General features: G+C 35.5%; 1 protein-coding gene and 1 long non-coding RNA gene across 7 annotated transcripts in view; both read right to left on the bottom strand.

Moving 5' to 3' along the window:
- ERC2 (ELKS/RAB6-interacting/CAST family member 2) overlaps nucleotides 1–25625 on the bottom strand; it is a 521411-nt gene that overhangs the window by 395387 nt on the left and 100399 nt on the right. For all 6 annotated transcript variants that reach the window (XM_037386906.1, XM_037386911.1, XM_037386910.1 and 3 more), the window contains one exon: nucleotides 8340–8414. In XM_037386906.1, the coding sequence (XP_037242803.1) occupies nucleotides 8340–8414 (75 nt within the window). The remainder of the gene's footprint in view (nucleotides 1–8339; nucleotides 8415–25625) is intronic.
- LOC119147636 lies at nucleotides 23724–24499 on the bottom strand. The gene is made up of 3 exons (XR_005104097.1): nucleotides 24315–24499; nucleotides 23993–24083; nucleotides 23724–23807 (listed from the first exon to the last, which is right to left on the bottom strand). It is a non-coding gene; the product is annotated as an uncharacterized LOC119147636 (long non-coding RNA).

Consider the following 25625-nt stretch of genomic DNA (forward strand, 5'->3'; position numbering starts at 1 on the left):
AACCCCGACCATTCTGTGATTCTGTGGAATTAATAATAGCACTATACAGATATAGGTATATATATACCAATTCAACCATACAAAGCAAATAGCTTAAAAATGAACAGCAGGATAAACATTTCTTTACAGTCACACAAAGTGACCAAGAAAATTTTGTGTGAACCAGAATCCTGATAAAAAACATGGTCAGCTTCCTTCCAGACAATTAAGAAGTCCAGAATACAAATTTTCACTTAAAAAAAAAAAAAAAAATCTGTCACAAGATGATAGCGGGGGGTGGGCGGGGGGGAAGAAACAGAAAGCAAAGACTTGTCAGATTTTCCTACTGCCAACATTGTGAAAACGGGAAAAATACATCTAGCCTGCTGTTGAACACAGATTTATTCACTTGTATCACACTGATACACCAGTTTTCACTGGTAGATATATTTCTGGGTTGTACAATTACACAAATACATTGTGGTTCCTGTCTGAAGAGGTTTTGGTGTGCTTTAATCCAGGCAAGAGCTCAGTGATGTAAAAGGGTGTAAAACTTTTCAACAACAAATCTCAAGACAATGGAAGAGAGCTGTCTCCCATAACAGCAAACATACTTTCATGCCATATAGGCAAGGTTATGCACTTGAAAGGAGAATACTAATCGCCTTTATGTATCTTACAAGTTTCCAAATTAACTGCATCCCCTTTCAGAAAAGGAGCTCCAGTCAAAAGAGAAAGAAATGCCAGAATGTAAAGGAAACAAAAAAAACTCTTGAAATGTGAAACTCGCAGTTTCTTATATTTTTTGCCTCAGTAGCTGTTTCTTTTCTGGAAAAAATCTGATACTGAAGATGTCGATAATTACCTCAATCAGCAGTCCATATTTTGCTTTCTTGAAGGGTATGTTCCACAAGAAAGAGTATTCCCCCAAAAATCAATTGAAAAACACAAAGGAGCTGACTAGGGATGCAACTTTAAAAAAAAAAAAAAAAAAAAAAAAAACTAAACCAAAACAACCTCCAAAACAAAAAATAAAAACCCACCAACAAAAACACCACACACCACCACCACCACTCCCCCCCATTTTGGAAGAATTCCAACCAGCTTTTACATTATATGCCTATATCTAATATAATTATGGAGTATTTTTGAATAACAACTTTTCAAGTTACAGATAAAATGTAACTAATATATAACTTAGTATACTAGTCTAACGATATTAACATGGCAGATTTCCCATATCAGAACCCTAAAAATTTTATTCGTATTTGCCCATGGAATCAGCATTTCTCGTATCATAGAGCAAAGACTGTATGAATGATCATACAAACTAAATAATCTTTCCACTAAATGACCAGCCCATCACACGACAAAAAATAAACCTTTTTTAGATGTTAACTGTTCTGTTCACAAAACATTTTTCCATAAACTTTTTTTTAAAAAAAGAGAAATGTGAAATAAAAGGTTGAGATAGGATGAAAAAAAGAAAGGGGAAGAATTTCATTAAATCTTATCACTTGGAGAAACTGTACAAAAAGAAAAATACTGAAAAGAATTTTAAAAACTATCAAGGCTTATGCACAACAATAAATTATTGTAGCTCTCACAGATACTACAATCAAATCAGCTTGCTCCAACAGACTCCATTTCAGAAATTTTCTACTCCTATTATTGAAGATAAAAGCAAAATCTAAGCTTCGCTGCACTTCAGAATCATTTCGCACTGAAATATATTAATACTTGCATGACCTGTTAGGACATCTCATCTGGGAGCAGTCCTCATCAAATCTCTCTAAAGTCTTTAAGAGTCCAGGGGTTTGTACTGCATTTGTATTGTACATGTTTGTAAATATAACATGGCAAAAATAATTTATAGCACAGCCTGTTACACTCCTTAGGTTTATCCATCACAGAATAATATTGAAACTTTAAGAGAAATATCTAACATAACTTCTGGAAGAGTTTTCTGTACTTTATCACAAGTTTGAACTCTCCAAGGAAAACTTTATTTTTAATCAATCTCTGCATACTGTGACTACAGCTGTGTAACTAGTTTTTCTATCTCTAGAAAAATCGTCGCTGTCAGTTTTGGATTAACTTTTTATTGGAACAGAAGGCAGAAATTTCACAAAATTTTCAACACTAGAATCTCTCTCAGAATAAAGTATCAAAAACATGTGATGACAAGACAGAAGAGAAGCCAGACATCACCTTCATTCACAGACTGTTCGAGGAACCAAAGGTACTGCTCCCTTATATATGAACAACACAGGACCAGCAATTCTGAAAATAAGCAAGACAGGCTGCTGGCTTGCCCTGAAAACCTGAAAGTTCTCCTGTTTGGAGAACTGCTAGAGAGTGAGGAGCCTTGTAGGTCAAAGATAGTACAGACAGCTCCCAGTGGGTAGTATCACAAGGAAGCTTGGTTGACTTACAGGATGGATAGAACATTAGATAGCTTTGCTTCCGCTAAAAGTTTTGACAGAATAGGCACATTCCCATAAAATCTTCTGATTCAGCTGAATCAGCATTTTCCCACAGAAAACTTCAATTGGAAAACTTTCAACCAGCTCTTGTTGTGGCACAGGGTCTGGCAATCTTACAGAAACTGAAATAGGAACAGATGCAGTATTTCCTTCAAACCTCTAAGGCTTATCCACATTAGCAACACACTAAAAAAACTACATGGGTCTGTGTTGAATCACAAAGAAGATTCTTTTGCAGTAATATTATGGAAAAAGCTTAGTACTAAATGGTACTAATAAACGTCTTTGAGATCTACAACAATGCAGTATTTGTGCAGATTTTTCCAGTCAGGGCTTCTTAAATCTTTTAAAAGACATAAGATTATATAGCAGGATTTGTGATATAGATTGAGGTACTCGCCCTAATCTATCCCCTCCTTCCTGCAGTAACTGATACTTCTTCCTCAGCTCCTTTATTAGAACAGTGTTGCAGATATTCTGTGAGAGAGGTTAGGGCTATTTCTATGCTGGACCTAGGAGAAAGCAGTCTCTTTTGCAACACAAAATAATTAGTATGTATCCTGACACTGAAGGAAATAATATTCCACAATGGAAAGGAGATTGTTTCCACAATGTTGCATGAATCTTATATATGCAGTCCTTACAAGAGTGCTACAGTACATTTCCTAAAACTTAGCAGAGGGAAAAAGGCAAAATATCTGTAAATAATACAGCATTCCAGTCTGTCTTACTCTGAAATGGAAAGTAATGAGATGTTACTCTTCATCATTTCAAATACCTGATAAGTTTAAACTACGTCTGTGAAAAATTTTGCTTGTAGGGCACTCAACAAGCAATCAGAAGTAAATATTTGAAACTTCGCATTTAATAGAATGCACATATGCACACATGCTATCAACAGATCATACATGACTACTCTTCCTATATATTTTTTTTAACTTTCATCAATTCAACACAGAGAATATTCAGGTTTATTTTTGAAGACAAGGGAAATTGAAAGTTCATGCAATCTTAATAACGCAAGTATGTTTCACCGCAAACACACATACACGCTCATTCAGAACCAAACCCATACCTGAAATATCAAAGCTGGATCAATACATAAAGACGGCTCTTTCTGCAAGTAAGGTAAACCACAAATATTTTCATTTACTTTACAGCTTACTATTTTTAAATAGTTCGTAATTTTTGTTATTAGACTACATATATTTCAGATAGTCAATACCTAACACTTAGGATAAGCTTTATGCCATATCCGTAGGCAACTAATTTCTGTTTTTCTCACTGGTTTAAGCTTAGAACTGTCTGAACAAGATCATAGAATCACAGAACGGTCTGGGTTGGAAGGGACCTTTTAAAGATCACCTAGTCCGACCCCTCTGTCATGGGCAGGGACACCTTTTACTAGATCATGTTTCTCAAAGCCCCGTCCAACCTGGCCTTGAACACTTCCAGTGGTGGGGCACCCACAGCTTCTCTAGGCAACTTGTTTCAATGCCTCACCACGCTCATCATAAAAAATTTCTTCCTTATGTCTAATATAAATCTATCCTTTTTCAGTTTAAAACCATTTCTGTTGTCCTAATACAACAGTTCTTATTAAAAAGCCTCTCCCCATCTTTCTTATAAGCTCCCTTTAAGTATTGAAAGACCACAAGAACATCTCCCTGGAGCCTTCTCTTCCCCAGGCTGAACAACCCCAACTTTCTCAGCCTTTCCTCACAGGGGAGCTGTTCCAGCCTTCTGACCATTTTTGTGACCCTCCTCTGGATGTGCTCCAACAGGTCCATGTCTGTCTTGTACTGGGCACCTCAGAACTGAATGCAGTAGTCCGGGTGTGGCCTCACACAAGATGAGCAAATTTTGACCCAATTCATGTGCTTACGAGAACTTCTTTTTGAAAGAATGAAATGAAAAGCATGTTTCCTTTTACTCTTTTTTATGATATTAATCAGTGTTAATCAACTTTGGATATCACTGATATTCAAAGGTATCAGTGATCTAGCATTTGTCAACACACAACATGCAAAGAAAAATGCAGTTGCAACTGCAATTAAAGGAAAGGATTTCAATGTAACAGCTTTATTTTACACTTAAACAGATAAAGATTTAGGCATGAGAAAATAAATACTGTTCCATTACATGTATCCATAGTCAAAAGCAACCACTGCAACAAAACTAGACTGGCTTCCTATCTAACACAAGACAAAGTTATATGAATGCTGTTAAACATACACACCATATTTTGGTGTGCATTTGCAGCCTCAAGCTTCCACACACTATATTTTACAACATATTTATTTTCATTACTGGAGAGGACTTTTTTTTTTTTTTTAAATGAAGATATCTCACGTAGATATCTACAGACTGCAATCTCTTTGCTCTGTCATTTCCTATTTATTAAACTACACAAAATTAAGCCCCTCAAGTCATTCATTGTTTAGTAATATTTTTAAACATTCTGGCAGCTTTTCTCCAAGTACCATGAGCTCCATGATGTAACTTGCTGTTTTGGAAAGATGCGCAATTCAAAACTTTTACCCCTTTACTAAATCCAGGATATAAACAGCATTATCTAGTATGTCCTACTTTCTAGAGAATGGATCTCAGAAAACCATGGTAGAGGGCTGGGGGAACAAAACAAGAAATCAAAAAAAAAAAAAATCTTGAAAACAAGGTCTACAATGTCATTAAGCAAGTTCAAAAAAACAGGAGCTTGAGGGAACAAGAACATGGTGGGAAAAGAATCATCCTGCCCTCCTTCGGTCTTGTGACTCTGCTTTCCATATGAAAGGCCTTCTGGAGAAGAAAGTCTCTTTCAGACAACGACACAGAGTAAAGAATGTAAGGGGAAAGAATAAGCAAATATAATAGACACCTGGATGCAAATGCATCTAAGAAGAAAAACCAGAAAGTTAGGAAAGGCCTGTGCAATTCACCTGGAAAAATAATAGATATCTGAAAAGGAATAAATAAAGCAATAGAAACAGGAGTCAAGACATAGGATGTGAATTTGCTATATTTTGTTTCCAACCCACCCCCCTTTTTTTTTTTAAGTATACAAAAGATAAACACTGATCAAGGAGACAACAGTTATGCAGAAAATACAATTGCTATAAGAAAAGGCAACTATTTTCAAAGTTTTCAGAGAGAAATGAAGATCAGGACAGGAAAGGTAGTGCAGAAGGAAAGCTGTTTAGGACAAAAAAAATATATATGAGATTACAAGTAGAAGAAACGGGTATACCTCATTGGATGAAAGGGACGACTGACTGGGTAAAGGGACAGAAAGCATTAGCAGTGGCGAGGGACAGAAGAAAGCCACAGGGAAGAATAGAAGGATTTATGAAGGAAGGAAAGCTGCCTCCTGGTAGAGGCTGGTGGAGCCATGGAGAGAACTCAAACAAAAGCTCATGCGGCGAGGGGGTGGAAGGGGTTGGGTGCGGTGAAGAGAAATATATACTGCTTGGAGCCTCTGCATGGGGGAGTGTATGGCCTCAGACTGCCATATTACAGAATAATCCTCTCCCTCCTTCTACCCTCAACACTGTAGGGAAATAATTGCTTCAATGCTTGATCATTCAAAACAAATGTTCCACTTTTTTTTCAAAACAAATGCTGTCTGGATTAAGACAATTTAAATTTACTTGAAAACATTCCAAAGCTGGAACTTGTAACAAAAACTGCTGTTTAATCATGTGGATTTCAACATCTTACATTTGTCCCTTTTTCTTTTCAATATTAGGCCTATTTTAGACAGGTCTACCCCAAAGGAGCATGTGTTCATAGGAAAAGAAAGAACCCTGTGCCTCAGAGCCAAAAGGCAGCTCCGCATCAGAATGCTCCAGCAACATGATTACAGTCTCACCCGTGACAAACGAAAGCCCTCGCTACAAACATTAGATTTTTAAGAAGTGGAACATCACATCACACCCAGCTCTCCTGGGAGACAAGCAGAAAAGATGTTATTGTCTTCAGGGACAGATGCTGTCAGAGTGGCTGCAACTACAGCTGTGACATGTGTCATTCATGTATCATATCACCCCCCAGTTCTTTTCAAGGAGTTTTGGTACAGGAAGAATTGCAAATGATTCTGTAATGTCACATTTACATTGTTAACAGCCCACATGGAAGACCATAAATTATTCTAACACACTATCTCTGTATCCTAAAACTTTAAATTTATAATCTTGAATATCAATAGAGTTTTTCAGCCAGAATTCTACTTTTTATATATATATATATATACACACACGCGCACACACTCTATATACTTAGGGTAACAAGTTGCTGCAAAAACACATATTTTAGATTTCACACATAGACTTCTGAACTAGAATAAACAGGGAACGTCCAAGACAAATACACATCAGAAGACAGAATACTGAAATTTATGTACCTTCTTTATTACTCATATAATCCAAACTAATTATTATCTATTAAAAGGCAGATACTATATTTATGAAGTCCTGCTGTCATTGTAAATGTGTATTTACCACAATGTTCAGACATGCTGAACTCATTTGCTTACAACAGAAGTCACTGGCAAAATAAGGCCTTTAATTTGCTCTTCCTTTAAGACTGAAATGAAAGACTATCATTAATTTATTTCAGGCAGCATTGCCAACTCATAAATTATCTCAAGTCTCTTGGTATTTTTCTTGAAGATGTATGTTCCAGACTCATAGAATTATGCAAAAAATATCCATTTTCATTTTTTAAAATTATCATTTTTATCTTTTGTTATTGGTGGGGGGGGGGGGGGGGGGGGAGCCACAACAGTTTAGTAGTATTATATATTGAAAGAGGAAACTATATTCAGGACTAAGGTAAGAGCTTCATAACATTTTTTCATATCACTCTGCTGATGCAATGAATATTGTTCCTTAGGTTAAATGCAAAATGATGGCCAAATACCACCAACAGAAGTATTATTATTAAAGATCAAGAAGAAAAACATTTTCTATTGGCCTTGGACAGTTTGTGTTTGCTTCTGTTTGTCAGTTTATTCCATCCAAATTAGCTCACCTGAAACTCCCCTCCTCATTCCTTACCCTGAAGTCTTTTTAACAAGCAGTATACATGTCTCATTATTCAGCCATGCTGCACTTAGTTTATTTTTTTAATCAAGTCTTATTAAGAAAAGAGTGGGAGAAAGAAATACTAATTATTCCTAGCTCCACAGCAAAATAAATTAAGCAGTAAAAGGAAACAATTAATGATTTAATAGTAAAGGTTATAAATCAAAGTGTTGTGGGTTAACCCTGATAGGCAGCTGTCTCAGCCGCTCATCCACTGCCCCTCAGTGGGATGGGGGAAGAGAATCAGAAGGGCAAATGTGAGAAGATGCGTACATTGAGATAAAGCGAGTTTAATAGGTAAAGCAAAGCTATGCATGCAAGCAAAGCAAATTATGGAATTCATTAAGTACTTCCCATCAGCAAGCAGATGTTTAGCTACTTCCAGGAAAGCAGGGTTTCATCATGCACAACAGGTGCTTGGGAAGACAAATGCCATAACTCTGAATGTCCTCCTCTAAGTTTTATTGCTGAGCATGTCATTCTATGGTACGGAATATCCCTTTGCTCAATTCAGGTCAGCTGTCCTGACTGTGTTTCCTTCCAGCCTCTTGTCCACCCCAACCTACTTGCTGCCAGGGGGGAGCAGAGTGAGAAATCGAGAAAGCTTTGACTGTGTGCAAGCACTGTTCAGCAACAGCTAAAATCAATGTGTTATCAACACAGTTTTGGTCCCAAATCCAAAACATACCACCATACAGGCTGCTATAAGGAAAATTAACTCAATCCCAGCCATACCGAATACAAGAATTCATGCTACAAAAATAATGTACAAGAAAACATGCAAAGACCATACCTTCATTTCAATAACTGTTTGAAGAGCCTTCGTCTTTGCTGGCTCAGGCTGAAGTTGGGTTCTTCTGTGCAATTCCTGTGGAGGGACACGATAGAAATAAGCCTGACGACTCATCTTTCCATTTTTGTAGTCACTCATATGAATTTATTGCAGCAAAATAAAAGTCTGATGATTAGAAGCATGCAACTCCAAATGCTACAGGTGCTTCCTCTTTATAATCCCTCTAACATCACTGCAGTCCCTATCTTATATTACAGTCAACTCTGATGGCACATGCGCTATTTCTGAAACCATTATCAATAATTAATGTCAGTGGCGACAAAGCCAGGAAGTAATTTCTTAGTCCAAATACAATGCTGCTCTTTCTGCCTAAACATCAAAACTTAATTCAGTTACGTTACTAATTCAAACACTGTTAAGTCATTTAAAATCTTCTGCAGTAGTTTCTTCTTAGTTCCTCCTCTAATAGCTGAAATAAGGAATTTAATGACATTGTATTTAACTTTGACATTTTAAGGATAATAATTATATAGTGGGTTGATGCAGCATCCTCTACAGTAGCAATTACATTTCAGTTTTCAAATTTTCATACTAGTTTTTAAGCATCTTAATCCACAGGTAAAAGAAAAATAGATTGCATTAGTTAAAACACACAGTTAACAGAATTAATGTCTACTGGTCTCTATATATTCAAAAAAAAAGTATGAAGACAGCAGCGCTGTCTCATAAAACACAGGAGTTTTATCTTAGTATGAGCTATCTCAGTAAAAAACTCACATATCTACATAGAACAATGTAAAACTGTAATGAAACATCATCATACAAGAATTTGGTGATGCATATACCCCACACACAAACAATCTGAGCAGTTTATTAGAAAAACAAACTGTAACAGGACAGATATAGTCCTGTTTCTAGTCTTTTAGAGTCTTTCTCCTCTAAACTTGAACCCAATTGAACTAATTTTATAACCATGAAAAATACATTTATGCCTAGTAGGCTAAGTTAGGTTCATTCACCACAAAGGCATTAGCTGACTCCAGAACCTGAGCTACTGTGTCTTCCAAATTATGCCTCTCCCAGCTCATCCTCATAAATTCAGGCAGTGGGTATCATCAAAAAAATATCACACTGTCAGTCCTAATTATCTTTATTCTCACCTCTCAAATCCCTTTTTCTGGAGTGAAGCAAACAATGTACAACTTGACAACCAATTGACAGACTAACAATCAGAAATATAATCAGCTACAGATTGTGTGCTTTTATTATCCTGCTCCACTATCCTAGCACATTTCTGGGTCTCACCTGCCTTATAACCCACAAGCTTAAAAGTCATAATTTTTTGTATCACGAGCTAGCAATCAGTTTCTTGTTCTGTTTAGCAACAAGCATATTGCTTATCAATGACTTTGAGAAACAACCACTCTTTAAGGACTAAGTAGTAGGAGTGAATTGGGGCATGTTGTTAACTTAAAATTTACTGATAATAAACATCTTTATAAAATATGTTAAAAAAATTGCATGGCCTAGTATATTAAAGTAACTGAAAGACAAGATAGTTCTGTGAGCTCCATTTAAGTGAACATAGGTTACTTGAAATGTAGCATACGACAGGACACAATATCAAGACACCCATCCCAAAATTGTCAGATTTGGTATGCATTTTTGGCTAAAATAAAAGCAGCTGTCCATAGGTAACAGGGTTTTATGTATACAGGAATAGATCAATACTTATGAGCTGTATGATTACAGTTATGTAACTACATTACAGTCAAATGCCTGGTAACTTAAGACCATTTTGATCATACCATTTTGATCCTATTTTTCAGATTCCTCCATTTGTTTATGATCTTAGCCCGCAAACATTTAGGGGCATGGGCAATTTTTCATTCCCTGTTTGTATTGCACCTAACAATGACACCTTAGTCAATGACTGAAGCTCTTAAGAACCCTAGGAACATAAAGAACAAAAAGTTAGATATGGTCTATCTTGTCTCTTCTGTCTTGCCCGCTCTGCTGTTTCTATAGAAGAGATGCACAAAAACATAACTGTTCGACAAACGGTTAAATTACATTCTGACCTGAAATAACCTATTGATATCTTCATAAATCACAGCCTGCAAGAGTCAGCTTAGGTGCAAATCTTTAAACACATACCTAAAAAAAGCATGCTGACCTACTTAACTTATTACATTAAATATATTACAGATATATGTATGTATATTTAAACTACCTCTAACAAATGACAACAGAGAACGTCTAATTTTGCACTGGGCATTTATGAAAAAGTGTATCTGAATGGTCCTTTTTCCTTTTTATTTTTTTTAATATACAACTAACTCTCCACATTATAAAAAGAAATTCTTGCAAACCACCTATATAGGGAATCTCTCAGTCACCACCATCTGTTTGTCTCAGATGAAACAAGTATCTTCACTACAAAAATGTTTTACAAAATAAGAGTATGTCATAGGTTTGTCATACAATTCTCCTACAAAAGTCATGGAAAAATAGTTGGCCAGTCATACCGCTATCTGATCAGCAAAAATTACAGCTAATTCTAAGACCAGACTTTGCTCCCCAAGGCCACATAAACTGAGTTGGAATATAAACAGGATTCCACACATTACCCAGGGAGACAAACCAGAGTTTCCACCCCCTTAGCCAAAGATGAATAGACTGCCAAAGATGAGTATTCCTAGATGTCTATCATAGCATGAAGCTTTGCCTCATAATACTTTTCCTGTTTGCTTTATGAATCAATCTGATGCTGGCTGACTTAAAAGCTTTTCTTCTCTATCCCTGATGGTAAAATGAAGCAGACTTTAGGATTCTGGAGAAGATCAGAAAATGACTCCCACTTTATTATTTTGTGTGGGTTTTCTTCCAACCAGATTCAAATGTTTGGAGACTCCCACAAGGCTCAGTTCTTGAATTTATGTTGTTCTATATATGCATTTTTTCTTTTGGGGTACCTGACTCAGGGATATACTTTTGGGGTATCGATTCAAGGATACTACCACTTTATGAGCATGACACCTTATACTGATTGTTTTGCTATCTGAGGTCATCTGGAGGGTTTCAGATTTGCCTGAACAGCTAACCAAGAGATATTCTGAACATTTCATGAAGTCCTTATTGCCTAAGGAAACCAGATTTTTATCCATTACATCATTTTTGGAACGATGCTGCTTTGTCTTCTTAATTTCTTTTAATAAAAACCCCAGGGAGCCTAATAATAAACTTCAAAAAAACCCCACAAACATCAGCAATAGTTTCTTATAACCTGAATCGTATAGAATGGAACTGATATATTCATTTATGAAATTACACTTTCATTATAACCCCTATATGACATCTGTATCACTGCAGTTGGTAGTACTTCTGAGTAACCACTTTGTACATACAAATCAATTATAACACTGCACAATCAGATGCCCACACCAGGGATTTCACGATGATTCTTAGTTGTCAAGGTGATTAACACACCCACACAAAATTGCTAGGTAATGAGGTCTTTTTCTTCACATTAAATTTACTCTACTATTCTTTGCTTTTAGACCAAAATTAATCTTAAACCAAAGCTGGTCATAGCTTTCTCCTTCCACATGTTTCTAGGATATTAGATTAGCATCTTGTGCTGGCCTCAGAAGTAATTTCAGCACACAATTTCACCACTAATTTAAACATCAAAAATCCCAAGAGGAGACAGTTCATATCATATACTTCCTAAAATGGTGGAAGACGAGTCCTTTTCTTTTGTTCAGAAATCAAGAAAAAGATGTTGCAAGATCTTATCATTATTGACTGATAATCAAAATCCACATTCCATGGCATGGCACAAACCTCATACTAATTAAAACACAAACAAAACTGCCTTTTTATCCCAGCTTTATTATAAGACACTTCATCACTTGGCTGCAGGAAAGCCAGGGTGCTGCAAACCAATCCTTCTTTTATTCTGCTTCTGATGTACTTTATTAAGGTTCCCAAGACATCAGTGACTATATGTTGTTCTGATTAGACCACACTGAGCTGAAACTCTTAAATAACAGGTTACACCAATGCTGTTAATGCAGTTCAAGGGTTTTACCTTCTATTTACATAGAACTGCCTAAAACAGCATAGCACAAAGTGTTAGAAAGAAAAGGATTTTTTTCAGAAAAATAGGCAGTTTAGAGATGGAATCATGTCGGTGAGTGCCTGCATTTCAACCGGTAAGCTTCTACTGATTAAAGAACAGAAGGAAAATGCAATCATAAACCAGAAGATATTTTTAAAATTAACACCAAATTCAAGATTTGAAAAAAATAAAGACATAATAGGAACAAAGACATCTGAATCAAATAGCCAGTGGAATAAGAAAGATAGGTAATTAAAAATGGCAGCAACTATGTCTAAGGCAACATAAAAACAGGCATAAGAAACAATCATGTCAGTAAATCCAGCTTTATGTATTCCTAGGTAAAATGTACAAATCTGTAAATCACAGCAGGCAATAGTATAGGAGCTGCTAGTTATCTTAAACACCTCAAAGCAGACTGCTTCCATTCTCCTGGAAAAGAAAGCCTTGCTATTGCTTCTACATGGACAACTTGTCTGAACTTTAAAATTCAAATCAACAGTATATTAATATTTCAATCAATTATTTAATTCAAGCAAAAGCACAGCCACTTACCTAAAATGTCTAAACAGTAGTGTTTCTTCAGGCAAAAATACCATTAAGAAAGAGTGATCAAAATCTATTTAACCAGAATACTACAAAAATTTAACATATAGAAATTAATTTATTCTTAACATATAAGCTTATCTTCTCTCCCGTTTTCTAACCCTTTGCTCTACCTCCAGATAAAATGGTCTAATAATAGTTTAGATCAAAGTATATTTAAGAAGTCCTGATCAAACTCTTTTATCTTTCTGGAAACCATAAACTGACAACACTGAAAATTTCCATGTCTGGCTCCAGTATGTAGGGGAAAAAAGCCTTGTTATTAGGAAGAATTCAAAAAATCAAATTGCCATTGGTCGTCTATTAAAAAACTACTACCACTGGTATTTGAACTCTGTGGGAACATGTTAACGAAATTCTGTCAAATCCCAACAAATTTTATAGTTTGACAAAATGAAAACGTGGATAGAAGCATATGAAATGAAAAATTATGGGAGACTATAAAGAGTTGATAGCTATAAGAGTTCTGTACTAGAAAAAGAGTTTCTTTGTAAAGTAGGTGTACTTAAATTTATTAAGTCCTCACAGTCAAGCAAAGTATTCAGATGCATGTCTAATTCTCTCTCCATTTCACATTTTTAAATAAACTGCCAAATATGAGTTTTCATTAATATAGAAAAAATTGCAAAATTATACACCAACAAACTATAAAAGATCAAATAGTCCATCACTGCAGACAAGTCTAGCAATAATCTCATTAACTTCGGTATTGCTCTTGAACAACAATTCTGACACCGCTTTTGGCCTACATTAGAAAACCTGGGGGTGTGAAGAAGAATAGGAGGGAGGAAGAAGAAGGTTTTACATCAGATGAAAACGAACATATTGAGTCACTAGCCAAAATATTTCTTTACAATGATTGTACCTCCATTTATTCCTGAATTCAAGTATAAATTAAGGGCTTATGATATGTTTTACTAACATGCCTAAAGACAGACTACAAGGAAAAATAATCTGAGCATTAAGAAAACTCAGCTTTTCTTTGACTTGTATGTCAAAAACACCTTAAGCAACCATGTATGTTGTCATGCTAGAAGAGTGTCTTCTGGCAAAAGACCACATATAAAAAGTTTTCAAGTGAAAAGGCGATTTGTGTATAGAGCTTGAAATGCATGTGGGACAATTTAGTTTCTAATTGAAAGCACATAGAATGTTTCCTGAAAGGAGCTACTGAAACTCTAGTTTCACCAGAATCCTTAAAAATTTATTTCTTTTCTTTGCAAAAGGGACAAAATGCCTAGAGGATCTTTTTTTTTTTTTTTTCCCCAGTATCGTTAGTTTTTTTTCCTCTTCCCAAAATTACTTCTCGGAAGTTAAGGAAAAGTTTTTGCTTCGCAAAAACCTTCAGTGAAAGAAACTTGACAATAAATAGTTTTCTCTCTTTTCCTCATCCTAATACACTGAACTTTAAACATACTGTTCACTTTTTTTTTTGTAGAAATCATTTTTATAAATTTAGCACTGATAAAACATCAACCCTTGATCAGAATATCACTGCAAACAACCTGAGCCAACCAAAGAAAGGGTTGGCATTCCCTGTGTGATGCACACCCCCATGTTGCAGTAATACTTTAAATTAATTAGCACAGGACTTTTTTAATTTTGAAAAGCATAGTTACATCAGTTTATCTTACTCAAATCCATACTTATTATTAATGGATACACTGCCTTGTTATCTTTCTAACCTACCTTTTAGTGTATTCCTTACTGTCTCTTTTCTCTTCACATTGGCTCAGTGAAATCACTAGCTAAAATAATTTATGGTTTTGATTTTCAGTTCCCTAATTCTCCAGGAAGTGCTTTTCTAAATATGGGTGGGTTTTACTTACATGCATTTAAAATTACTGCTGGTTTAGGCTATTTAGTATTTAAACATCAGGCCTTAATCAGCAAAGCCAACAAACATCAGAGGTAATAAGACTTCAAATGTGTAAGTTCCTTGGCTCTTCGGTATAGCAATTTTTTAAAAAATGCAAACAAAGTTTTGTGGTGATATTTGTGGTGTCCCTCAGGAGTCTGTATTGGGACCAATACTATTTAATATCTTGATCAGTGACACATAGTGGGCAAGTTTGCAGGTAACACCAAGCAAGTTTGCAGATAACACCAAGCCAAGACGCGCAACTGATAATGCTTGAGGGAAGCGATGCCATCCAGAGGGACTTGGACAGGCTGGAGGACTGGGCCAGTGTGAATCTCCTGAAATTCAACAAGGCCAAGTGCAAGGTCCTGGCCAAGTGGCCTGGGGCAACCTCCATTACCAGTATAGGTTGGGTGATGGATGAATGGATTGAGAGCAGCCCTATACAGAAGGACTAAGAAATACTGGTAGATTAAAAATTAGATATCATTATTTTATAACTAAATACAAGATTACAGTTAAAACATTATCAAGTAACAGCATGTCAAAGCTCTCAATTAACAAAATTATCTCCCCTAGATAGTCAGACAGATTTCATCCCTACATTCCTAAGTAGTTAATATATGTGCAGATAAAAATGTTGGATTGCTAAATTAACGCACAAAAGGATTGCCTAAGCACTATATTCTATATCCATAGAAGTTGGGGTTTTTCAATAATATACCATATAAATACTAATAATACTTTGATTAGTTTTTTTACTACATACAATTTGAGTGTGCAATATTATTTCCAAAATTACTAAGTGTACATATTTTTATGGATGGCACTAGTAAAAAGGATCATTGATTAACAGAAATTCTATATAGCTCTTAGGTCATGCAAATATCTGACAGCAAGGGACAGCGCTAAGCTAATTCTCAATGAAAGATGGACAATTTTTCATTTGGGCTCATATTTTCATATTTTTATAATTCATGATTTGGGTGCTGGGGTTTTGGGGAGGCTGTGGGTGTTTTATTTTGGTTTCTTAAACAAAAGCTTGTAAGAACCATTGAAACTAATATATTTCTATTTTGTTAAACAATCTTTAAAGACCTTTAGAAGTCTAAAGCAATCAACATTTTTCAAAGTGTTAAATGAAATGTTTGGGAAAAAATATTTCAAATAGCTTCAATATTCCATTGCCTTTGATCTTTTTTCAAACAAACAATTAGAATGCAACTCTTAAATTTAAAGAAAGATTCATGCATTTTAACCTAAAACCAAATTTTATGCTTGCCAAAAAAATTCACATCACACACCACATACCCCAACACAAACACACCCAAAAAAAAAAAAAAAAGTAAAAGGAAGGAGAAATGAATTTGCATTGACCTTTTTTTAAAAAAAAAAAAAAAAAAAATCATATTTTTGGATCTGACAGAAACTTAACCAAATCCACCAATTCAATGCAGATATACCTGTCAGCTGAGATAGACTGTCTTGGTGGGTGTTTCTCAGTAGGGAAGAGGTAGGGAGTAATGTCTAAACATTTGACAATGCACAACACTCATTTCACTCTGAAACTTAGATTCTAGAGAAGAGCCTGAATGCATCATTACAGCAATACATTTAAATCAGAATATTGCAAAACAGAGTTGATTGTATATGAGAATATCGGAGTGAAACCACCACCAGTGTCATCTACAAAAACTAGTTGTGATGTGTTGCTTGCCAACTACACTGTGCGCTACCGAACTACAGAAAAGAACCATTCAAATCACACAGTAAACAACCTCCACAAGTAGTTATCGTCCAGCTGAATATTTTATCATTCTATGAAGTCCGTCAAGAGTCTGTTAAATTGAAGTTAATTCATCAACTCATGATAACAAAAAAAAAAAAAAAGAAGAAGAAGAAAATGCACTTAGCACCTGCTCCAGTTCTTTTTCCATTGCCTGGGAAACAAAGTGTTGCTTGGTAACTTGAATCCATCTGTTCAAGTTTCCTCTTTCAGTCTTCCCTTTTTATCAGGAAAAAAAAACCCTATCCCTTAAGAAAATATGATCGGGGGGGGGGGGGGGGGGGGAATGTTTTCTCACTGCATAAAAGATGCTAGATCCTTATCTGCGTTAAAATTATGACAGTTACAAATACAATATTGCCTCTTCAAAACAATGCTGCTTCCCCTCACAGATTTTTTAAAGCAAAAAATTGTAGTTTATTCCTATTCTAACTCAGGGCAATATAAGCAGCAAGACACCATTTCCTTACACAATTTAGGGAGTGTATCTTTTCTGTAACTATATGCTCAACATCAATATCTACAGCCTGGGGGCTGAGTCACAGATTACAAAATACTTCGCTGTGCATCAGTACTTAAATGCTGTTTTAATGCATGGTTTTAATATGGATAAATAAATAAATATTTAGTTTTCTCTAAGATGTAAATCAAAAGAATCTCCACTGAAATTACTGGTACTATCTATTGAAATTAAAATCGGACCCTAAAAGAGAATTTTCCAAACTTTGGGAGTCAATGAGATATAAAGAGCGTAAGACTGGAAAACAGACAAATGGAGAAAAACTTCATGATGACGTAGGAGACCAAATTCTGTATCAAATACATTACAACATGTATTTAAAAAAAAAAAAAAATCCCACCATGTTACAAAGAGAAGTGCTAGCAATGGCAAACCAGAGTTATCTAATGCTTTCCATTTTTCACACTTTTAGGCACTAAGCTTACCTCAGTATAAATACGGGTTTTGTTCTGTTTTGGTAACTTTTGGAGCCAGATTTGCAGAACGGCTGAAGACAACAAGTACAGTTTCAATAAATAAATTGCTTTAATATACCGAGAAAAAAATTACGTGCTATATATTACCTGATTTCTATATCTGTATTTTCAAGTTCAAAAAATTAGAATTACTACTATTTAAAACATTTTATGTCATCTTTGTTTCAAAATAATGGCAGAGTCAACTCAAGGCTTCTCAGAGTGACACTTGTTCCAGGAGATCTTTAGGATAAGAAAGGAATTGAAAGACAGTAACAGCCAAGGGCAGAGGTTTAATGCTCTCTTCTGCTCTTACCCAGGCCACCCTTCCTCAGACACCATTTTTTCTTTTATGTGGAGCACAGGACAATGTAATGCTCACATCCAGCCCAGAGGTATTGCAGGGACCTCAATTCATATCCTAGAAGCTGCAGCTTCCTCTTACTTACCATTGTTCTCCTTTCTCTTGAGGAGTCCCATTCACCTTGCTGTTCCTCTCATGCTTTTGAGGAGCAAAATGGAGCTGAACAAGCGAGGAAAAACTCTTTTTAGAGTTTCAAGGAGAGGCTGAGGTAGAAATCATTGTCACAGGAAGGGAGCCACTCAACCTTCTTAACCCTTCCCTACACAGCTGGGGAGACTGGAAGGTTTTCTGGTTTAGAGTAGATGCACCATAGTTTCTCAGTGAAGGGCAGGCAGATTACCATCAAAGGCAACTGCCTGCTCTGCCCGTTATTTGAAGAAGCTAGAGTGAATAGACTGACTTCAGTTAGGTTTACATAATTCACAATTCACAGTGGGGTCCCAACACCGATGCATCTAAATGCATCCATTAACTTTTTGCGCTTTATACCTTAGAAACATTTTCATTTTTAACAATCTTTATCTGCCTTCACGTACTGTAGTTCAGGAACACACAAAAGACACTGAATCCCCCAGCCCAGTTTGAGCCACCTACTATTGCTTGTATATTACAATTAGAGCTTAACTTACCCAGTCTAAAGCAAATATGGTCCGTATAGGCAAGATGCCATCAACCCTTTTGGGTTCTGGTTCAGGCACTTCCTAAGAAGTCCTGGATATCTTCTGCAGTACATAAACTGAAACTTTAAATGGAGCTATGTGTTTTAATTAAACCCTTGTGTCCATTAAAACTATACCTCTTCCTACAACCACCTCAAAGAATGGGAGCACAATTTTCAAAAACTAATATGTTTTATTACTCTTGCTACTGCAATGTTTTATGCCTAAATATCTGACTTCCTAATACGCAAAGTATTTGGCTACAAAGTAAAGAACTGCAACAATGCAGTTTACTAATGTGCAATTAGCTTCAACAGATTCAGAACAGAAATAAATTGATTGGTCTGAAAGCAGACTTCTCATCAAGTACAGCACAGCCTTAGAGTAAAGCCTAAATGATTCTGCTGTGAAAGATCACATCATAAAGATGTCAAAATGACTGCAAGAACAGCACCACCATCTAAGTACAAAGAATTTTAAGTCAAAAGATTGTTAGAGAACACAGTGACAACACTTTGTTGCAGAACTTTTTCAGAATGGTGTCTGTGGAAATCAGAAGAGTATGATAAACTCAGTTGTTGAACCTTCTTATAATATAAATGCAAACTAGTGAAAAAAAGTTTACACACGCACACGGTAGCAAAGTCCTGACGATAGTTTCTGCAGCAATACAATTCAGCCCCCTACACCAACTTCTGCCATTTTGTGGCCCTGTACAGAGAAGGTTGGCATGCACGAAAATATTTTCATATCACAAACAGTAAGCTATAAACATGTAGCTGCAAACAAGTCATTTTCTGTCAGGTCATCCAAAGGTCAGGTTTAATTTCCTTCCAAGGTGTGTTCCAGCAACTGTTTCTACTAAATGCTTCATAACCTGACTGAAAAAAATATATAAAATTAAACTCTACAATTTATAAAAACAGTTGAAAAAACATGATGACAGGAAGATGGCTTGTCAAATACAACAAACTTTCAGAAAGCTAAAAGATTACTACCTATATCATATTAAATGATCTGTTCCTTATAGATTTGTTTCTGCTCGTCCGTTCACTCAATATGCATATTCATGAGATCTCTGTCCCACAGATGAACTGAAGAAAATATAAAAAGCAGATGGGTCAGAGCCATTAAAAGTCTCAATTTAGACTTGCTGATTTTGGATTTCTAGTCCAGTTTAGTGAGATCTATCTATAAATCAAAACAAAAATGCTTTCTGAATATCAAGTCACCATGTAACATTGACTAGATCCAGCCACAACATGATTTAGTAATCTGAAATTATTTTCCACACAGTTTACTACACACCAAGAGTACATACCTTCCACCCTGCAAGATTTACATGCATTGATCAGCAGTATTACTGAATAGACCTTTATACACTGGAATAAATCTCATACAATCTCAAGTATAGACATCAGTATCAGCATACCAGTTCTTATTCCACAAAATGACCATTTTTAATCATCAGAAGTGGTAAACTTCCCATTATATTTATGCAACCAGAACAATTTATTCAGCCCACACAGCTTCTTCTTTTCTACCCCCTGGACAGTTACGCCAGCCTGCACACTGCTACCATTTTCCTGAAAAACTTGCAGCCCATCTCTAATCATGTGACTAAACATACATCCATTCCACGAGTAAAAATACAGACATCTCCCATACATAAGCAGTACATTCTTTCACTAAGCCATGCCAACAGCATTTTGATCATGCATTAAATATACTTCTCATTTTAAGGTGTGAAGGTAGTCAGTACATACATTCAGTATTTCACGTGAACCTACATCATCTGCCCAGTCTAATGCTTGCACAGCCCCATAAGTCCCAATCAAAAACTGTTTCTTTATCAGACAGTGAATGACAACTTACAGATAGCCTATTAGGGACACCTAATCAGGACCCACAGTTTTTAGAATTCACAGTGCTGCCTCCTTCTGAATCAGGAAAGGACACACAGTGCTTCTTTTCAGCCTAATAGCCCCTGAGCAGCATAGGGGATACAATGCACTGCTTCCCAGCGGAGTCTGGGAATTCTAGCACCATGGCAGGCTAAGCTGCATTACACTAATCACTCCGCAACATTTTGTTCCATTCTTGCTCTCACCCATGACTACAGAGAACAGCAGGAACCTCTTCTAAAGGTCTCTATGACACTGAAAAGGATGCCTTAGATGGCTTCCCCTTATCACAAAGTGGTAGGAAAGAACAGAGATTTGTAGAATAGAAACAGAAACCTCAACATACCAAAAGAATCATATTAAAGTTGTTTCAGTCAATAAGCTGTTTCTCCATCACGTTTGTCTTAAACTAAACTTATCCTATGAAGTACAATTACTAGTTAAAAATTCCCCTTCAGAGCACTTTTTACTCCCAGAAGTGAGCCAAACACATAAAATACCTGCAATGCAAGTGAGAAAAGACATACTATACATGCTACTAATGGCCTAAAAATTGTTGATCTTATTTCTACATTGTAACTACATGTCAAAGACTGTTTCTATACAACTGTGAAACTACCTTCAGTTTGACAAGCAAATTCGCAAGAGCACAGGTTGGCAAAAGAATTTACAGTATTACTAAGGGGATTTGCATTTGTATAGTTTGACTTAAAATGAGTGATTATCTTAGGAAAACAACCTCTTGCTGAGAATCCCTAGCCATAACAAGAAAAGCAAACCTGAAAAAATCCTGATCTCTATTTCATTATTACATAATAAATGCAATTAACACTTCAGAGCTATATTGTTGATAAAATTAGTGTAATAAAGTGTAGATAAGACTATACTACATTAATTCCTTTTATAATATTCTATGAACTAAAACTCAGAATAGAAAACAGAGCAAACTTTAGTCTGTATGTCAGCACACAGACTATAATATCTATGATAACGAAGAACCATCCCTTTTCTACTTTTATTTACAAATTGGTTTCAAAATATAATACCTCTCACTGACATGTTAATAATATATTTGAAATAGCTCTTTGAAATAGCTGAGCAAAAGGTGCTAAATAAGTGAAAACTACAACACAATGGAGTAAAATTTCAGCCATTTGCTTTGCATTACTTGTTGCCAAGTCTCTACTATATAGACCACTATATTTTAAGGGATTAAACAATTTTATTTTGTCGTTTAGTCTTAAGCCCAGTTATGAGAACATAAACATTAACAGTATTAACTAATTTTCATGTTATCGGAAAATTTATACACTCTGAGGCTGCAGTCTTGTATCACCCCTTGGCTGAATATATTCATGCTTAATCCATCCTTCAAATCCATCTGTTTTTCTTCTGATACTTCTCTGTTAGTGCTGATACTCCTCTAAGGATGCCATAGCTCATACTGATTATTTATTTATTTTTCATACTACCTTCACACTACAGAGCAAACACAAAACTGAGTAAATCAGGTTGCTCTCAGTTTCATTTCTTACAACTCTTCATTATCTTAATATTGCCTGAGATGTTGCATTTCGCATTCATTTCATATCTATTACTCAAGTTTTTATAGGCTCAGACAAGGTCAGCCCTTGCTATGCCTTTCCAAATCTCCCTCTGGGGAATTTGGTCTAGGCCTTCTGTGAATCACTAGGGAGTCTGAATTTTATATTTTGGTCGCTGGTTTAAGTGCATACTACTGATTGAACATGCCAAATCTTCAGTCTAGGTATAACTGCCATTCATATATATTCCATATTTTTAAATAGCTACTTATTATACATTATAGAAGCTCTCAGTGAATACAGAATATACAGTGCTATCACTAAATAACAAAAAAAAAAACCAAAAACCACACCACTAGTAACTTACCTAGCAGCTCTATGAACGGATAGATTTTCCCTAATTTAAATAAAGTGATAGACAATTAACTACCCAAGCTCTGCTGACATCATGTAACAAAGCTTGCACATAAAGACATTTTAATACAGGAAAATTTAAAACAGAGTTATAAATAGTTTAAGGGTTAAAAACTCTACAATGCAGGCTAACTGTACAAAGAACAGAGAAACTGTGTAGAGTAAGAACCAAAACCCAGACAGTATAAAAAGTTACCTGCTGGAAACTTGCCAACTACATAACTCCGTTGACATATTACAGAAACAATTTATTTCATAGTTTACTTACTCCATTGCTTCTAAGTTAAAGACTATCTAGTTATTTACAGCTCTCTATGGACTCTCCCAGTAAAGTCTAGCAGATTTTCTAGGCCCCTATGTCTTGCCACATAACCTCCATTTCCAAAATCACTTCTTCACATATCCTGCCAATTGATGGCCTTATCCCACAAACGTCAAAAATTCTTGGCATCAACTCCTGCCTAGCAGAAATCTCTTCAGTAACAGGTCCATAGTCAGTATCTCAGCATGCTAAAAGCTCCCTTTACATACATTATTCATTTTCTATTTGGATATTGCTGTGTACCATTATTCAGAAGACTGAATTTCAAAGCTGAACTTCAGCAGTCAGTAGGTCTCCACAAACCAATGGTTTGACTCTTTCCTTATTTACATCAGGGTCAGTCAAGTGTAATACCAATCAATGACATCATTCTGCAGCAAAGTCATTGCAGATGAAATCATATGCAAGTCTGTTAAGCATAACAGAATGGGAAAAGATACCATGAGGTATCTTAGATTATTTTCATTATATTTAGAGGCAATAAAAAGAAAATGGATATAATATTTTCATTTAGGAGCACACATACCAACAATAAAATATCTTAAGTTAGATCTCATACATGCACTTGTCTCGTTCATTGTCCCTCCACACCATATTTCTTTAAGCATGGTTTTGGAAGTGTATCATTTTACTTACAAAATCTTAACACCAAAGTTTCTTTGCATTTGTAATAAAAGCATACTTAAAAATAACTACGTTTTACATATTTTTATTGGAAGCTCTTTATGTTATTGCAAGTTTGGATGATAGCATTTTCTTCAGAATAGTTTACAATGTGAGAAAGTATTTGTAAAGAAAAAAATGAGTGCAATGTAATCCTTTTTTTGTGGGCTTCTTCTGATCCTCTTATCGCCCACGTTTTCTAGGAGGAAAACGGTGGTACACTGGATGATCTCATCACAAGGGTGATCTAAGAGAAAGAATGGTACAATGATGTTTTAATTATTTTTTTTTTTTACAAAGCAGCTAGGTAAAAGGACTGTGATTCTGTACTTTACTTCATTAATATATACCATGCAGCATTCTATGACCCAGCTACTATATAGTCCTCATAACAAATGGGAAGAATTGCGAGCCAAGGAACTGCATCATTACCTGCCTCAATTTAGTCTTTCAAGCTGGGATCATCAAATTCTTTTTCTGACCCTTCTCTTATGTAATGCATTTCCTACCAGATGATAAGTATCTGCAAGACAGGAAAAGGAAAAGAGAACCCTAAATTGATTTGTAACTCATATCATTATCCAGCCCCTTAACACAAAAGATAAACAGAGAAATTAAAATAATTATAAATCAAATTTAATTGAAAAACTAGAAAAAAATATTCCAAGGTACATGCACAAATTGTTAGTTCTGTGATCACAAACATAAATACGACTGTAACTGACAAATAATTCATTCACTATAGAAAACTTACCACGGTAAGGCTTGTAGGACTTCTGTGGTGCAGTCATGACCAGTACCCTGTGTTCACTGGAAGAAGTGGGCCACCCTGAAGGCCCCCCTTTAGTTCTTCTGCTACACCCTGATGTTTTCCCCATCTGCAGGTGTATGCATACAGAACAATCCCTATATATACAGAATATACTGATTTATGGTGTTCTTTGTGATTTATAAATGATTTTCACAAAATGAGAAATGATCATGTTAACGAGGGGGGTTTTGCTGAGAAAAGAGAACTAAACAGGGTTCAAAATTTCACTTAACATATTGGTTTCCTTTCCTGTCTATAGGAAGGAGCTTTCACTCTCAACATCTTTCGCTATTATTTTTTTGAGCAGTATCAATGCTACAAAAATTCTTTTCCAGCAGAATCACTTTCAAAAGCAGTTTTTGGAAATTCTCTCAATTACCACAGCTTATCTGATAGATAACTATTTGTTTGTAATTATTTATCCACAATAAACAATACTTTAAAAGTTAGAATTAAAGATAAGGTTTAACACATTGGCGTTTTGCTTATGCATTGCCTCAATTTCTTGGGAGTTTAAGCACCTTTTTAAAAAAGAAAAAAAAAACCTTAATCTGAATTATTTTTACCTTAATTACTCAACACTTTCCAGCCTTACTTTTGATGTACGTTTTCCTGATACTTCCTTATATGTTTCCAATAGTTGCACACAAAATGTTCAAGGCACATTGTTTAAGCAAGCATCAGCATGGTTATGCTCAATTACCAACATCTAAATATAAATGTTTATATCCATATTTGGTTGTTAGTTATTATTTACCTTTACCTATCTAAATTTTAAAAGTTTACTTTATCTACAGATACTAGCTGAAGAAAAAGCAGGCTCTGTACTTCTAATATTAGATTAGCTCTATAAGGTCATTAAATATAGATCAGGTGACAGTAGACCAAAACTTTCAAGGTTGAGCGAGAAGAGACACTGTCCCAGTGTAAGACTAAACAACAGAGGAAGAACAACTCATACACGGCAGCAATAAATGGAAAGAGTAGGCAAATTATTTTCCCGATAACATGACTTACACAAATAACCTTATGGGCTTCTCTTATTATTCAAAGTCCTGTGACCCTTCAGAACCAGAGAAATTAAAAGCTGAACCAAATAATATGAATATTCTCATGTCTGGAAGATTGAACATTTATAAAGTAAGACTTTCTGAGGCTTAGTGGTAATTTGTACTTAGTTGTAATAGGTACTTAGAACTTAAACATTTACATGACAACTTCCTCCAACAGTGGAAGACACTGCATATGTCTGTC

The sequence above is a fragment of the Falco rusticolus genome, chromosome 4 (genome assembly GCF_015220075.1).
Source record: "Falco rusticolus isolate bFalRus1 chromosome 4, bFalRus1.pri, whole genome shotgun sequence".
Lineage (NCBI taxonomy): Eukaryota > Metazoa > Chordata > Aves > Falconiformes > Falconidae > Falco > Falco rusticolus.